This window comes from Otolemur garnettii, unplaced genomic scaffold (assembly GCF_000181295.1).
Source record: "Otolemur garnettii isolate 467f Iridium unplaced genomic scaffold, OtoGar3 scaffold00223, whole genome shotgun sequence".
In the NCBI taxonomy this organism is placed as follows: domain Eukaryota; kingdom Metazoa; phylum Chordata; class Mammalia; order Primates; family Galagidae; genus Otolemur; species Otolemur garnettii.
The window spans coordinates 169,119-185,627 of record NW_003852618.1 but is presented as its reverse complement, the minus strand read 5'-3'; the positions used below and the strand labels follow the sequence as shown (position 1 = coordinate 185,627).

Genomic DNA, 16,509 nt, shown 5'->3' with positions numbered 1-16,509 from the left:
AAAAAAAAAAATAAGAATATACTTACTATGCTTTGAATTTCATTTGAAAATAATTTAACTAATGATCTTTAAAAGTTTTCCCGGCACACCTAAGATCCTCTCACAGCACACCAGTGTGTCCAGCACTTGGGCTGAAAATCACTGCACCCTGAGAAGATCACAATATTGACCATTTCCTCTATCCCCCTTTTGAATGGTCATCTTATATAGATTTACTGAGCACCAAATTGAGCCTCACAAGAAGGCAATCATTTGCTCGACTGCTTACCTCCTTCACTCCTATACACCCTTTTTCTGTAGAACCTTTTTCTTTAGATGGGAGATTCCCAAATCCTTCTAGGGAGAGCCCAGTCCCTTTTCCTTTAAATGAGAAATTCTCAAATCTGTCTGGGGAAAGCCCAGTACATAATAGAAACTTCTCTGTGGGCTGTGCTTTTCCAGGGTATGTCATCAGATCTTGACTTAATAAACTTCAGTTGACTGTGACTCCTGTTTTTAGTTACTTATTATTTAAGTTAACAGAATCTTCATTGCATCATGTAGTTATTGTATATGGGTGTGTAGGTTTACTTAGTATTGGGAGGGAGGGGTTCTGCTTCCCCTACCCCAGTTGACTACTCAGCAGAACTAGAAATGAGGGACAGCATGAATTGAAAGTGAAAGTGAGTAGAAATGGAAAGTAAAACTGAAGCAGCACAGGCAGCATGAGTAAAAAGCAAAAGTAACTTGCACAAGCTTTAGTATAACAAAGAGAAATTTTATTTAAGAACAAAGAGAAAGCTTGCACTTTCCAAAGAGAGTTGGAAGTGGATCCCTCTCACAAGTGAGAAGAGAGAGATGGAGACACAAAGGCAGTGTAGAGGGATAAATATCCTATTTCTCTCCTTTTGAAATTGTTTGAAACTCTTGCATTGGTTTCTCTGTGCTTTCATGCACCTTTTTCCTTTTCTATTAGTCGCTGATTATCATTCTTTTCTATTGGTCATTGGTTACCAAGTTACATCATATCCACTTTGTTTTCCCTTTTTGATGAGAGTTGCTGAGTCCTGATATAAGAGTTGAATGATTCCATGGGTCCTATAGACTTCCTTATTCTGCAAGCCAAGTTTTCCTCTCATCACACTTGAAGTCCCTTTCTCTGTGTAAAATTTTATCTTATTGTCCCACCAATAAGCAGAGTTTTCTTGACTTAAATTTTATGGTCCTAATAAATAAAAAGAAATAGTAATTTCAAACATTTTTCCTTATCAACAACTCATTAATCTATAATATTCGCACATCTTGAGATAGATTAAATATTTAATTTTGAGCATGTCTTAAATAAGTTAAAAAATATGATTGCTTCATTAATTTGGTTATATAATGGTTTAAGAATTATAGAGCAGGTAGGGATGTCACTGCTTCATAAAAACAGAATTTCTGAACCTTTAGTCCTCTAATCATAATATGGCCTAGTCTTCAAAATGAAGAAATGGATTAGAGTTGTTGCTCATAGAGCCATATAATTCTTATTATCACCTATGTTTTAAAATAAAATAAACTTCCAATTCTGAACAAATTATCTTCTAGGTGTTATCCTGTTTTAAACACTTGCTAAATTCTTACCTGTGTTTTTTTATACTTGATTTGGAACACTTACGTGTGTATAGCAAGAGGGTTATCATCTGAAGGTGTTGCTGCCCAACCAGAAAGCCAATGGCCAGAGATAGCAGGGATCACAGCAAAGAAAAGGTTTATTATGCAAAGTACTAAGTGGGGAAATAGGAGAAATCTCTCAAATTCACCTTCCCAGAAATTTGGGGAACAGTGTCTTAAAGACAGTTTGGTGGGCAGAAGAGTAGGCAGTAAGGGTCTGCTGATTGGCTGTTTCAAGGCAGAACTTTAGTCCTTAGGTAAGAGCCACTGTCTAGATGGGTCATTTACTGAAATGCAGAACCCTGGGAAGACGGTCCAAGACCAGTTGAGTCAGTTCCTTGGCCTGGATGAATCAGTCAATCCACTGCAGTGCAAGACCTGGAAAAAAATTTACCCCTAGGTTTCAAACAGGTGATATTATTTACAGAGAAAAGTTAAAAATCTTTGCAACTATCAGCTGTGCCCTTTAGAGTAGCAATTATAGAGAAACAAACAAGGGGACAGTGACTATTATTAATCAAACAAGAGGACAGTGGCTAATTGTTATTATTTTAGCTAGGTCTATTCCTTCACTGAGTTTTGGGAGACCTTACTCTAGTTCTCACTTTACACCCCTTCATCAGTTTGTAAGGGTAGCTTCAAAAGTATCTATAAATTACTTCACTCCAAAAAAGAGACAGTAATAAATTTTATATTATTCATTATATATAAATTCATTATTAGCGGGTCCTTTATTAGAAGGAGACACTTCTTTAATAAATCGCAGGGTGTTTGGATGTTTTTTCTCTTTATAGTATGCAATAAAGGATTACTAATAAAGTAACTGTATTTTCTAGCTGAATTTTTCCAATGAATAATGCTAAGATGAATATATATGACAATCAAAGCCATAACAGAAAATAAAAATGGATAGAGTGAAGATGAAAAGAAGGATTTTCACTTCCTTTCTACATATGAGATATTGAGAACAATAAAAATGAGGTGGAACAGGAAAATGATTAGGAGTAAACTAATAGCAGAATTAGCTCTTTTGTAAAGATATACTCACAAAACAAAGTAAAGAAACAGGAATATCCCACACTGAAAATATTTTTTCTGTTACTACTGAAAACTAAAAATAAAATCCTAAGCCCTCTTTTAACTGAACGGATCCATCTTGGCCAAGGGGATGCCAGAAACACCTTAAAACCAAGGTCCTAGCTCTGAAGGGATGGGAGAGATATAAAGCACAATTACAGATGCACATTTCCCTTTATAAATATTCACTCCTCTTCCTATAGCTTGTTGAATATGTATATTTGGGCACCCTACTCAGTATCAAATCTTACTCCATTGTCTTCTTTTAAGCACATGTGCCTGGTTCTCTTGGAATGGCTGCCTAACAGCATGCTATTCTTTGTAAGAAATAAAGCTGTCCTTTTTTCCAAAGTATAAACTTTTTTTTTTTTTTTTGCCAACCCACTGAATTTAGAGTAAGTAGCAGCTCCAAACAGAATTGTTCATCACATATGTTGTACCTTGCTCATGAATGAATACATTAGGGCTTGTGACTTATATATCACACTAATGTTATTGACACCAGAAAGTGGCTATGTGTACTCACAAAGAATGAAAGGAAAATTTACATTCACAGTCTCAAAAGTAATACCTCTGTTGTGCCTGGATTTTTTCCCGATCTCCCAAGAGTTAGTCGGAGACACACTCCAATGTAAAGATCATGAGGCAAGCTTTATTCAAGCTGGGGCCTGGACTCTCCTGGTGAGCACACCAAGGAAGAGCCCGGCCCCAGAGATGCAATCAGTTTTTATAGGGTACAGAAAACAAGAAGGGGAGGGGTAAAGTATGGGTACAATTTTGATTGGTTGCTAGGGGCATGGGCAGATTACAGGTTAGGCATTAGCTCGTGATTGGGCATAGGTTTCGAGCCATGGGGTGATGCTATCTTTGGGAGGGGTGGGGGACGTTGCTGACTCATTGGGCCTAAGATGGTGGCATTGGCCCTCATTAAAATGGTGTTGGCTCGGCCCTTACACCTCTTGTGTATGTTTCATTTCTTGCCATATAGTAACAAAAGCTGGATTTCCTCTCTGATTAAACACCTAAAAATGGAACAAAATATATAAAACAATCATTTTTAGACACAGAACAAGACCCACTAGAAAAGGGAAACTAGGCGAACCCAGTGATTGTCTCAGCTATCAGAGGCAGTTTCCAGAGCACAATGCCTGGACAAACAAGGGCCCATTGGTCTTGCTAAGTTGAGAAGACAGTAAGCACAGTTCCAGTAGGCAAAGCAGCAATAATATGTAAAGCAGAGTACTAGAAAGGAGGTAGAATTTCAGAGAGAGTGCTACATATTTGCAGAGAAATTATGTTGAGTTTTTGGCTGCTTACTGATCTGTTTGTGTATTACAAGAAATTACCTGAAACCAGGGAGAGATAAAATGAAAAGCAATAGGGTAAACAATTGTTAGGGCTCACATAGGGCTACATATATCCCACATCCCACCAGATCAATTGGAACAAATAGTAACATACAGGGATTTAAGTAGAGTCCTGAAAAGGATATCATGTTAGTAGTAGGGGTTAATTAACCCCAGAATAAAAGATGTTGTGGATCCATCATAACAAATTTTTAAAAGTAAGCTTAAAACTAACCACAAGAATTTAGGGTAAATGGAAATAGAAAGAAAAGATTTTTTTTTTAAGACTCAAATGACACTTGTATAAATGGAAAATACAAAATCTAAAGTGAAAAAAACATTGCAAAGAATAAACAGCAGATTAATTATTGCAGAAAAAAAGATCAAAGAACTTGGAGACAAAAATATAAAACAATCCAAAATGAAACATAAAGAAATATGTTTTTTTAATGAACAAAACATCAGTGGGCTATGTTTTAATATTAAGTTATTTAACATATATTGGTCAAGTCTGGAGAAGTGGATAAAGAAGAAAAATGAAAAACTAGTAGTTGGATTTTCACAAATTTGATGAATTATATAATCTACAGATATAAGAAGCTCAAAAATCAAATAGAACAAATATTAAAAAACATTCCAATGCACATGATAATCCAATTGCTAAAAAAAGTAATAAAAAAATTTAAATCAGCAATAAGTCAACACAGATTGTAATTGATTTATAAGTAATTACAGAGGAATAAATATACAATGGCAGCAAATTTCCTATGACAAATTGTGAGAGACAGAGATAATAGAGGAACATCTTTAAAGCACTGAAACCAAAATATGTCCACTTAAAATTCCATATCCAGAGAAAATATATTTTGAAAACAAAAGCAAAATACTTTTTCATACCAACAAAAATTGAAAGAAAATCATTACCAGTGGAATTTTACTAAAAGAAATAGTTAGGGAAGATCTTCAGACTAAACAAAAATGATACTAGATAGAAATCAGTATCTCTGTGAAGAAATACAGTACCTGAAATGATAAATAGTAGTGTAAGTATAAAAGACATTTTAATCATTTTCAGTGCTTTTTTAAAAGTTGATTTTCTCAAGAAAAAAATTAAATGTTGATACCAGAATTTCACTCTTCAGTAGGTCCTTGGTCACAGGGATTCGAAAAATGAACCCACGGACCACAGATCAAAGTTCTGATAGGACTTTTATCAGAAGTTAGAAATGGATACAGAAGAAGTAAAAAGCACCAGAGCTTCTGAAAGGGGGAAAGAATTGAAGAATTCACTCAGGAGTCTCCACGTGGGCTCTTTTATCTAGGGGTATTAGGTTTAGAGAATTACACTTGGTCAGAAGTGGGTAGATGGAAAAATATCCTTTCAAAGTTAGTGAGTACATTAACAAATGAATGAATGTAGTTCCTCCTTCACTAGGGTGAGGTTATCAGGTCCTTTACAGTCTTTATCCCTGACAAGGGATTAGGGTGTGTGCTCCTACCCAAGGAACCACCCAAAAAACTATCACAGGCTGCTTTGTTCATGATCTTATCAGAGCCCAGAGGGTGCATCCCAAAAAAATGCAGTCTGCTTGTGCCTGGAAATTGGGGTCTGACCTCTGAGCTCACCTGGGCCTAGAGAATGGGGGGACTCCCTGTCGAAACCTGAGTGGTAGAATCCTGTATCAATGTCTTACACTTTAATAAGTAGAAGTGAAATGTATGATATTAAAAGCACAAAGTATGAAAGTACACCATTGCATAGATTCTGCAAAATATCTAAAATCATGTAGCATCATGTGAGGAAGATTTCTTGAATTTAAAATGTGTGCTGCAAACTCTAGAGTAAACACTATGATACAAAATAAAAATGTATAGTTAAAAAGGCAGTTGTGGAAATAAAATGGAATCATGCAAGTATTAAAATAGATAAATAACAGAAAATGAGGGAAGAAGGGAAGAAGCAACAAAGAACAAATGAGTCAGAGAACAAAGATTACAGGATACATTTCAATTCAATTCTAAAAAAAAAAAAAAAGACCAAATTTAAATTGTGTGAACACTTTAGCTGAAGCAGAATTATTGTGAGATTGGTTTAATGGGTACCAAAAATGCAGTTAGATTGAAGAAATAAGTTCTAGTATTCAATAGTACTGAAAGAGGATACCAGAGAAGGGTGACGTCTAGGAGAACAGATCTTCTCAAGGAGACCACAAGGATACACCTCCAAGGTCCTCTCCATGGTGACTCAGCTCTTGGGAATTTGTAACTTGGAAGTTTCCAAGTTCTGTGAAATCCTGTAGTTCTGTAGGGGCTGGAATAGCATTTCCCGCTTGATTCAAACTGGCCAATGAGAGGGGTACCTGTGGGGTGGAACTTTTTGACTGTCAATAAAAAGGGAAAGACCCAGCCAGTCAGGGAGTACGGCCATCCAGAATTCTTCCATGCTGTAAGCTCCCAGCTGGTGAATAAAGCCCTTCCTCTTATAAACATGGTGTTTGGGTGCTCTTTCTCTCCATTGGGCCTCATCTTCCTGCAACAGTACAATAGAAAGATGATAGCTAACAATATCATGTATTTTAAAATAGCTAGAAGAGAAGAACTGAAATGTTCCCAACACAAAGAAAAGATAAATGCTTCAAGTGGTAGTGAGAGGGCCAGACTAGCTCCATCTTGCTGTTTACTACATAAGCCCCACTCCTAGCTGTTAACTACATAAGCCCCACTCCTAGCTGTTTACTACATAAGCCTCACTCCTAACTGTTTACTACACAAGCTCCATTCCTGGCTGTTTACTGCATAAACTCCATTCCTAGCCCTTCCGCCCCAACCTCTGCCAGTAAAACCTGCAGAGCCACTCCCTGCTGCCTTCCCCCACCCCTCACCTGTACCAATCCAAATCCTCCTTTACTAATGAAATCACCAACCACCAATGAAAAGTGTACTTGTATCTGACCCTACTCCTCTTGCTTTCTGTACCCCATAAAAAATTCCTCCACCCCGGGTTTGAGGCTCTTCCTCGGCTTGCATGCCAGGAGAGACCAGGCCTGGGCTTGAATAAATCTCACCTCTTGCTTTTACATCGGAGTGTGTCTCGGATTTGTCTGCTGGGGCCTTTTGGGAGAATTTCGGGCATAAGAGTAGATAACCCAATTACCCTGATTTAACCATTACATATTGTATGCATGTATTAAAATATCATGTGGACCCCAAAAATATCTACAATTACTATAAAGCAACTAAAAATACCTCATCTATATGCTACTTCCAATCAACTGACTTTAAAGACAAAAAAAGGTAGGTAAAAAAATTAAAAGATGGAAAAGACATAGCACTCAAATCAAAAGAAAGCTGTATTGTCTATATCTATATCAAAAAAGTAGATTTCAGAGTGAGAAATACTACCAGAGATAAAGAACATTTCAAAGTGCTAAAGAGTTAGTTTGTCAAGGTAAAATAACTATTCTATATTTATATACACTTAATAACACAGCTTCAAAATATAAGCAGCAAAAATTATAGGATCAATGAGACAAATATAGAAATCTACAGCTATAGCTCAAAATTTCAACATTTCTTTTTCACTAATTGATAAGAAAACAAAGACAAACTAAGAAAAAATATAGAAAACTTTTTGAAATTTAAAAAATGTTGCCTCCCAACCAGGTTCATCTGCCCACTGCTCAAGAGGAAAGCCAATACACAGAGACAATAGGATTTACAGCAGAGAAAGTTTATTCAGCACAGGGTTTACAGCAGAGAAAGAGTTTATTCCACATAGCACTAATTGGGAAAATGGAAGGAATTTCTCAAATTCACCCCCCTGAGAATTGGGAGACAGGGTTTTTAAAGGCAGTTGAGAGAACAGAAGATAAAACAATCAGAGTCTACTAAATGGCTGGTGTCAAGAAGGAACCATCAGTCCTTGGTATGGGCCACCATCTGGGTGGGTCAGCTGATCCTCTGGAATTCAGTTCCTTGGGTTGGGGGGTCCAAGACCAGTTGAGTAAGTTCTTTGATTTGGGAGGGTCAGTTACTGGAAATGCAGGACCTGGAAGATATCTCTGAACCTACCTCTAGGTTCCAAACATGTGATGTTCCAATCTATAAGGACAACTATGCATGACCCCAGGGTAAAGAAGTAAACAGAGGGAACAGTGATTATTATCAAGTAAAAGAGGGAACAGTGGCTAGTCATTATCATCACTTTAGCTAGGTCATTATCATCACTTTTCTTTGCAGAGTTTGGGGGCTCTTACTACTGTTCTTGTTTTGTACCTCTTCTCAATTGGTAAGGGCAGTTTCAAACATACTACTCTGAATAGCAAAATGATTTTCATAAGCACACTTTATCATTGGTAGACTGATTCTAAAGAAAACATAAAAGATAGAAATTTTAGGCTACAGAAAATGTTTCTCGTATGGAAGTTCAGAAAGATAGGTTGAACAAAGAGCAGTGAAAAAGTGTACAAATTTTTTTTCAGTTGACTCCAGTATTTCTGAAGAAGTAGCCGAAATTTTCAGAGTTGACTGACCACACAGAAGAAATGAACTGGGGAAGGAGTGCTTGAACTCATTTAGACTGCATAATTCAGGTATCAAAAATATACAAAATGTCTCTAAAATAAGATCTTTCTGGTAAATTCAATGTTTTTGGAGGTTTTTTAAATGCATCTTATTTCACACAAGAAAGTTTTGGGAACTTTGAATAACCAGAAAAGAGTAGATTACAGAAAAATTGAATGAAGTTCTCAAATGAGAACTAATCATAGATGAAATTACTGACAACTAGAGAAGATGCTAAATAGTCACCAAACAGCTAAACAACAAACAGACATCCCTGTCAAACTGATCACTTTTTTTTTTTTTTTTTTTTGAGACAGAGTCTCACTTAGTCATCTTTAATAGAGTGCTATGACATCATAGCTCACAGCAACTTTAAACTCTTGGGCACAAGCCATTCTCTTGCCTCAGCCTTCCGAGTAGCTGAGACTACAGGTGCCCACCACAATGCCCGGCTATTGTTAGAGATGGGGTTTCACTGTTGCTCAGGCTGGTCTTGAACTCCTGAGTTCAGGCAATCCATCCACCTCAGCCTTCCAAAGTGTTAGGGTTACAGGTGTGAGCCACTGTGCCCAGTCCTAAACTGATCACTTTAAACAGTAACACTGAACACTGTGATGATGAAAAATTAAAAAGAAAGAAAGAAAGAAAGAAAATGTTAAAGTAGAAGCTGTAATGCAGATACAAAATTCAGTGGTGAAAATATTTCTAATCTTTGAATTGATGACTGTTGGTTGGGAAATATACACATAAATATGAAAAGTCTTTATTTGAATTCTGGAGAGCTAGTTTTATTATATTGCTGTGGTTGTGTTTGTCTGAAAAGCCTCCATTTTACACAACTTGTTTACTTGAATTTAATATATTATATTTATACCATAATGTGTGCCAGAATAATAGTTATTGAAGTTGTAATTGAAAACCATACAAGGGCTCGGCACCTGTGGCTCAAGTGGCTAAGGTGCCAGCCACATACACCCAAGGTGGCAGGTTCGAATCCAGCCTGGGCCCACCAAACAACAATGATGGCTGCAACCAAAAAATAGCTGGCGTTGTAGCAGGTGCCTGTGGTCCCAGCTACTTGGGAGGCTGAGGCAGGGGACTGGCTTGAGCCCACGAGTTGGAGGTTCCTGTGAGCTGTGATGCCGCAGCACTCTACCCAGGGGGACAGCTTGAGGCTCTGTCTCAAAAAAAAAAAAAAATGAAAAAGAAAAAGAAAAAGAAAACCATACAAGGTAGAAATTTCTAACTAATCTACGATTATAACGTATAAAATGTTAATATAGAATTAGACTACTTTATGTAATTTTATACTATATTACATTAATGCTTATTTCTATAAGTTTATATCTGGATAAATTCTCATTCAACTTTGGCTTTAATTTTTGTGTTGCCTAATATGTCTTTATACATCAACTAAATGTTTAAAGTTAAATGTTTTTATTCAATCCCACATTAAGCTATGATCTGAAAAAGTTCCACTTTAAAGGAGGCATATAATAAAGTCAGAGCTCTCTAGACATTCAGAACCCCAAAGGCAAGACAACATTTATTTTACTTCCTGCTGTATTCTAAGTACCTAACATAATGGCAGGAACTTACTCCTGAATAAATTATCCTTTTTGTGGTTTGCCTTTTATCATCCTGAGTTTATTTTTATCATCATGGTTTAGCATTCATGGTATAGTGGTCTGGCACATGGAATATAAAACAAGCCAAGCTGGCTTTACCACTTATTTTTGTGTAGTCTTGAGCAAATTACCAAATCTCTCTGTGTCTTAGTTCCTTAATATATACAGTGGCAATAATAAGTGCTACCTCATAAGATTGTTAGGAGAATTGAATTATTTAATATTTTCAAGTTGCTAGAAATGTACCAGACACATATTCATCATTAGGTTTGTTAAATAAATATTTTATTATTTATATAGAAAGAAGATATTTATATCACAACCTGACACTGACATGCCATGTGACTCTGCGATCACGATCACGATCACTACGAATGACTCTACAAATCAACCGAAAACATCACTTCAAATTCACCTGCTATACAAAAAGATTTTATCAGCTCTTCTGCATCAATTTTTTTAATGAATCAAGCTGTCGAGTTAATGATGTGTTGATTATGTGCATATCCTGCCTTTGCTCTCTGCTTCCTCCATTAGCCGTGATGATTCTTGGCTTCCTGGGCTGCCCTCTAATAGGACACTTCACCTGCTTTGTTCTGTGTTCGACAACCTTGTCAGACTATTCTCACAGTTAAGTCTTGAGCCAAGAATATAGCACCCTAGCTATGCAGGGAAGTCAAATATGTTGAATTAAAGCTCCCCAAATTTTCAGAAACCCTTTCTCATACTTTCTACAAAGCAATGACTTCAATAGATTACTTCAGTGGCCCTTCATAATATCCTATAGTTTAGACATGATCACAGAAGCAGCTGCAGCTGGTTATCAAACAAGAAGTACACTCAGGGCAGCGCCTGTGGCTCAGTGAGTAGGATGCTGGCCCCATATACAGAGGGTGGTGGGTTCAAACCTGACCCCAGCCAAACTGTAACAAAAAAATAGCTGGGCACTGTGGCCGGCACCTGTAGTCCCAGCTACTCGGGAGGCTAAGGCAAGAGAATCGCCTAAGCCCAAGAGCTGGAGGTTGCTGTGAACTGTGTGATGCCATGGCACTCTACTGAGGGCGACAAAGTAAGACTCTGTCTCCACCAAAAAAAAGAAAAATGTACACTCAATGTCTTGACTAGTTTGCATTGAGTTTGTACACTCAATGTCTTGACTCATTACTGACGACCATTCAGGAGCTGTCTATGCCCACCTCTTCTAATTTATTCTGTGTTGCCTTCCAAAAGCTGCTTATCAGCATGCAGTGACTGGTGGTATTATCTGCTGCTTTGCCCAGGTATACATTTCCTTCCAGCCATGGAAAAAAATAAATAACTGAGAGATCTGAACAAAGATACCAGAGCCCCTTGGATTCTCCAACATCAGAGTCCTTAATTCCTTCTTTGTTTTTTTTCCTACTGGCTTCCTTTGTTTCAAAACATATTAAACCTGTTTTCAAAGTGGTTACCATAGGTTGTTTTCCTGGATTGGCATAGAAATGAGAGATCTCAAAAATGACAAATGGATGGTCCTGTGAAAAGGAGTTAGAGATAGAGTGAAATAGAGTTAGACAAGTGATCATTTATCAGCTGAACTTCATACAGCAATACCATCCCCCTATCCCAGAATGTCAGAGAATCATGAAAATATTTTAGAGTGTCTGTTGCCATGTTGCTCACAGTGTATATTCAAAATCTCCTAAAAGATATGATATTTGTGTACAAGTATTTAAATAAAGGCCATAGAACCTTGAAAGTTGTCACATATGCACTTTCTGTAACATTGTAGGGTCTTTCCTACAGGGATCCAGCATCTCCTTCAGTTAATAGGTTCTGAGAATTGACTCAGGTCTGGAAACTGAGTGAGGAATCCTGAATCTCCATTGATGGGACTAATATCAGCCTTTCTGCTAACCTAGTCTTAATACAAATCAACCAATCAATATCTTCATTGCTTTGCATGGACAATTCCCATAATCAATTTACCATCACCATAGATCCATATACATCAGAAACCCCTGATTGTCATTTGAACCTTACTGCCTGTTATAGTAATTTCATCCATTTTGTCTCTGACAGGTATTCTGGTACTCTGTTAATCACATCTCTAAGTAAATGTCCTGTCTTTCTCCACCAATAATTAGCTAATTCTGATAGTCTAATATCACCATATTCTCTGAATCACTTAAGGTTGTGAATTTTAGAAGAATTTATATAGTTTGAGTATGTGGGTGTGTGTGTGTGTGCATAAGAGAGAGGCAAGAGAAAGTACGATGACTTCTAATACCAGCTACCTAGAATTAGGCCAAAATTCACAGATTAAGGGCACAGCCCTCCACAAAACTGCTATTCTTTCAAACACTGGCCACAAAGGGGGAATCCCCAAGCTCTACTATTGCTGGCCATCTGTCTACAAATTGGGGAATTACCACCTTACCTTCAGGTTTGATACCTTGCTGGAATAACTCATAAAACTCAGCAAAGTGCTATACTTAGGACTACAGTGTTATCATAGAAAAGCATACAAATCAGAGACAGCCAAAGGGAAAAACGCATTGGGCAAACTCTGGCAGGGTCTTAAATACAACACTTTTTTATTCTTGAATTCTTGAGGTTTGTTACTCTGCCGGCATATAGGCATTCAAAACCATAGAGAATATTTCTAACCAATGAAGTTCACCTGAGCTTTGGTGTTCAGAATTTTTATTAAGGCTTCATTACATAGGTACAATGGAGTGAATCATTGGCCATACAGCTCTCCCGGAGGTCAGGCTGGTGTCACCATGACTCAAGCTCCAAACCTATAATCACATGGTTGGTCTTTCTGGAGTGATCATTCTCCATCCTGAAGCTGTCTTGGGGCCTACATGTGTCACCTCATGAGCGCAATAAACTAAGGTGTGATCCAGTGGCTCATTAATAACAAAGACACTTCTGTTACTTAGGAGATTCCAAGTCTTTTACAATCTCCATGCCAAGAAGCCAGGACAAATACCAGACAAATTCTTTTTTATAATCAAGTGCCTTCCCTCATGCTTCCCTATCCTTCCTAATTCCTTAGCACATAATTGCCTAGAGATATATACATATGGATTTGTTTATTGTGTGCCCCCTCCCTCTAAAGTTTATGAGGCTTTGGAATTTATTTTGTCCTTTCTCTTTTTTTAGAAACAGGGTCTTGCTCTGTCACCCTGGTTAGAGTACAGTGGTGTCTTCATAGATTATTGCAATCTTGAACTCCTGAGCTCAAGTGATGCTCCCATCTAAGCCTCCTGAGTAGCTGAGACTATAGGTATGCAGCACTGTCCCCAATTAGTTTTTTAAATATTTTTTGTAGAGACAAGTTTTTTCTATATTGTTCAGGCTGGTCACCAACTTCTGGCCTCAAGTGATCCTCTCCCTTTAATCTCCCAAAATGCTGTGAGCCACTGTGACTATCCCACTTCCATGTTTCTTGAACCTGCTCCACTGCCTAATATAATATCCACTCAAAATTACTAAAATAAAAATAAAAAACAAACTACTTATTACAGTTTTTACATTTATTATAAAAGTGATGGAAATCAGTCTTATTGGAAAGCAGGTATGTCTCATTAATTCTAGCAGTGCTACTGCCAGTCTTTAAATAACTTCTTCCCAAAGATTTTCTTCAAAGCCAACATCACTTCTTTGTTCCTAAGGGTATATATCAGTGGGTTTAGCACTGGGGTGACGGCACTATATATGATGGCCACCATTCTATCCTGAATCATGGAGGTGGCTGAGGCAGGACGAATGTATGTGAAGCCCACAGGTCCATAGAAAAGACATACTACCATAAAATGGGAGACGCAAGTGGACAGAGCCTTATGCAGTATTCTGCAGGACCAGTTCTTGGACAGAAGGAAGCCAATAATATAAAAGTAGGAGAGAAGAGTCAGAAGAAAAGCTCCCATGGATATGCTTCCTGTGACAACAGAAAGAAGCCATTGATTGAGTAGTGTGTTATTACAGGCCAGTTCCAAGAGGGGCTTGACATCACAGAAGAAGTGATTAAGTTTCTGAGAGTGGCAAAAATTCAGATGTGCAGTCATAACAGAATGCATCAGAGCATAAAAGAAGCTGGTGAGCCAGGCCACAGCTGCCAGTAGAATACACACATTGGGGTTCATGATGACATTGTAACGAAGTGGGTTGCAGATGGCAACAAAACGGTCAAAGGCCATGACAGCCAGTAAAATGGCCTCGGTACTTCCCAGAAAGTGGAAGAAGTATAGTTGAGTGATGCAGCCTAGGAAAGATATGGCCTTGTGAGTGGAGACAAGGTTTACAAGGACCTTGGGCAGTGTCACTGAAGAATAGCAAATATCCAGACAAGAAAGGTTTCCCAGAAAAAAGTACATAGGAGAGTGGAGTCTTGGTTCCAAAATAACCATTACTAATATAGCTCCATTTCCAATCAAGTTTATCAGGTAAATGGTTATGAAAATCACAAAGAAGAAAGGCTGCAGCTCTTGAACACTGGTCAGGCCAAGTAAAAGGAATTCATTCACTGTTGTGACATTCTCCATTACTCTTGGGGGCAAATTCAACAATAACAATGAGTTATTTATCTGAATTTTAACTTTTACACTGTGGAGATTAAATAAAGTGACTCTACCATTTGCAGGAACCTAGGGGGAAGCTATAGTGTAAAGGGTGTTTAGGAAGAGTAAAACTAAATTTACTTACAACAAAACTAAGGAAGACTAATATACTGATAAATTCTGATCTGGTAAAATGGCATTAGATTAATAAGACCAGCATATTCTGAATAACCCAGATAATTAAAAGGCATTTTTAAAAATATGAAGTATAGAATATGGCCATAACCTCATGTATGGCAATAGAATTAAGGGTTACGCAAATTTAAAATGTACAAAGGGAATAGTTTTTCAACTTGGGATTCCATATTGTGGCAGTAACACAGATGTAACCCAGTAGGGATTTCTCCTAAGATCCATAAAAGCCAAAGGAGGGTAACACATCCTTTCTGGCAACCAAAACTTCAGGGAGGCTAAGTGACATAAAACTCCACAAACTTCAAATATTATATAAGTAAGGGGGGGGGGGGGAACACAGTAGAATTAGCACAATTAGCCACATGACAATAAGGCTGTGGGTAAAATTGAGAAAAACATAAATAATGAGAAGTCCTGGCAGAAAAACTTTGAAAACATTCCAAAGTTTTCAAACTGAAAGGAGACTCACCTATAATGAGTGGAGATTTCTTAGGGGTAGGGGATAAAACAAGGCACATACTAAGCACTAAGGAAGATTTTTAACAGGCATAGTAAATGTAAGAAGAATGAAGACCACCTTGTCATTTGAATATATAAATAAATAAATAATCACCACCACTGTATATTGGTGGAAAAGGGAACACTTGAGTGGAACTGGAGGGGCTACCTGGTGCATTCTCCTACCTACCCAGACTCATTCCCCTACTAATAATTGGTTCATTGCTCATTTTTCCTCATCTTCCTATGTCTTAATGTTGGAGTACTCTGGGGCTCAGTCTTGTATCTCTTCTCTTTTCCCCTGCTCCTCTAACTACTTCCTTTGATGATCTTGCTAGGTTAATGGCTTTCTATATAATCTATTCTCTGATGACTCTCTAATTTATATCAACAGTTAAACTCTTCTTTGAATTTATGAGTCTCCAATTGCATATTGAGTATTTCACTGGGATTCACATTAAGCACTCAACACTTAACTCCAGATGTTTTGCACAAATTTCATGCATTCTTCTCTGTATGGTACATAATAACTCCACCCTCTTAGATACTCAAGCCAAAAGCCATGAATCAAGATTGACTCTACTCATTCTCTTATATTCCATTTCATTGACAAATCCTATTGGCTGTACCTTCAAAATAAGTAGCCATTTTTACTATTTCCTATGCTACTCTGTACAATCCAGAGTGATGTTTGTGCCTTACTTATTTGGAATATTGGAACAATAGTATTTCCAGTCTTGCCCAACTGACACTATTCTTAAGACAGTGTCCAAGATTATTCTGTTAACTGTTAAGTCTAATACTCTAAGCTCTCTAATGGTTCACATATTGTTTAGAGTAAAATTCAAAGCTAGTATAGTGGCCTGAAAGATACTGTATGATCTGACCCCTCTTACTTTCTGCATCTAATTCTATTCTACCCCTTGATTACTCAATTGCCTTGATCTCTGTGCCATTCTTAGAACTCACTACTAACTCTCCTATCTCAAGCTCTGTGTACCAGCTGTCTACTTGGTTAAA

General features: G+C 37.5%; 1 protein-coding gene across 1 annotated transcript; it reads right to left on the bottom strand.

Annotated features, from left to right (window-relative positions):
• Positions 1-13,839: 13,839 nt before the first annotated feature.
• LOC100962643 (olfactory receptor 12D3) lies at positions 13,840-14,781 on the bottom strand. The gene has a single exon (XM_003801839.1). The coding sequence runs from the start codon at positions 14,779-14,781 to the stop codon at positions 13,840-13,842; it is 942 nt and encodes a 313-aa protein (XP_003801887.1).
• Between the last annotated feature and the right edge of the window lie 1,728 nt (positions 14,782-16,509).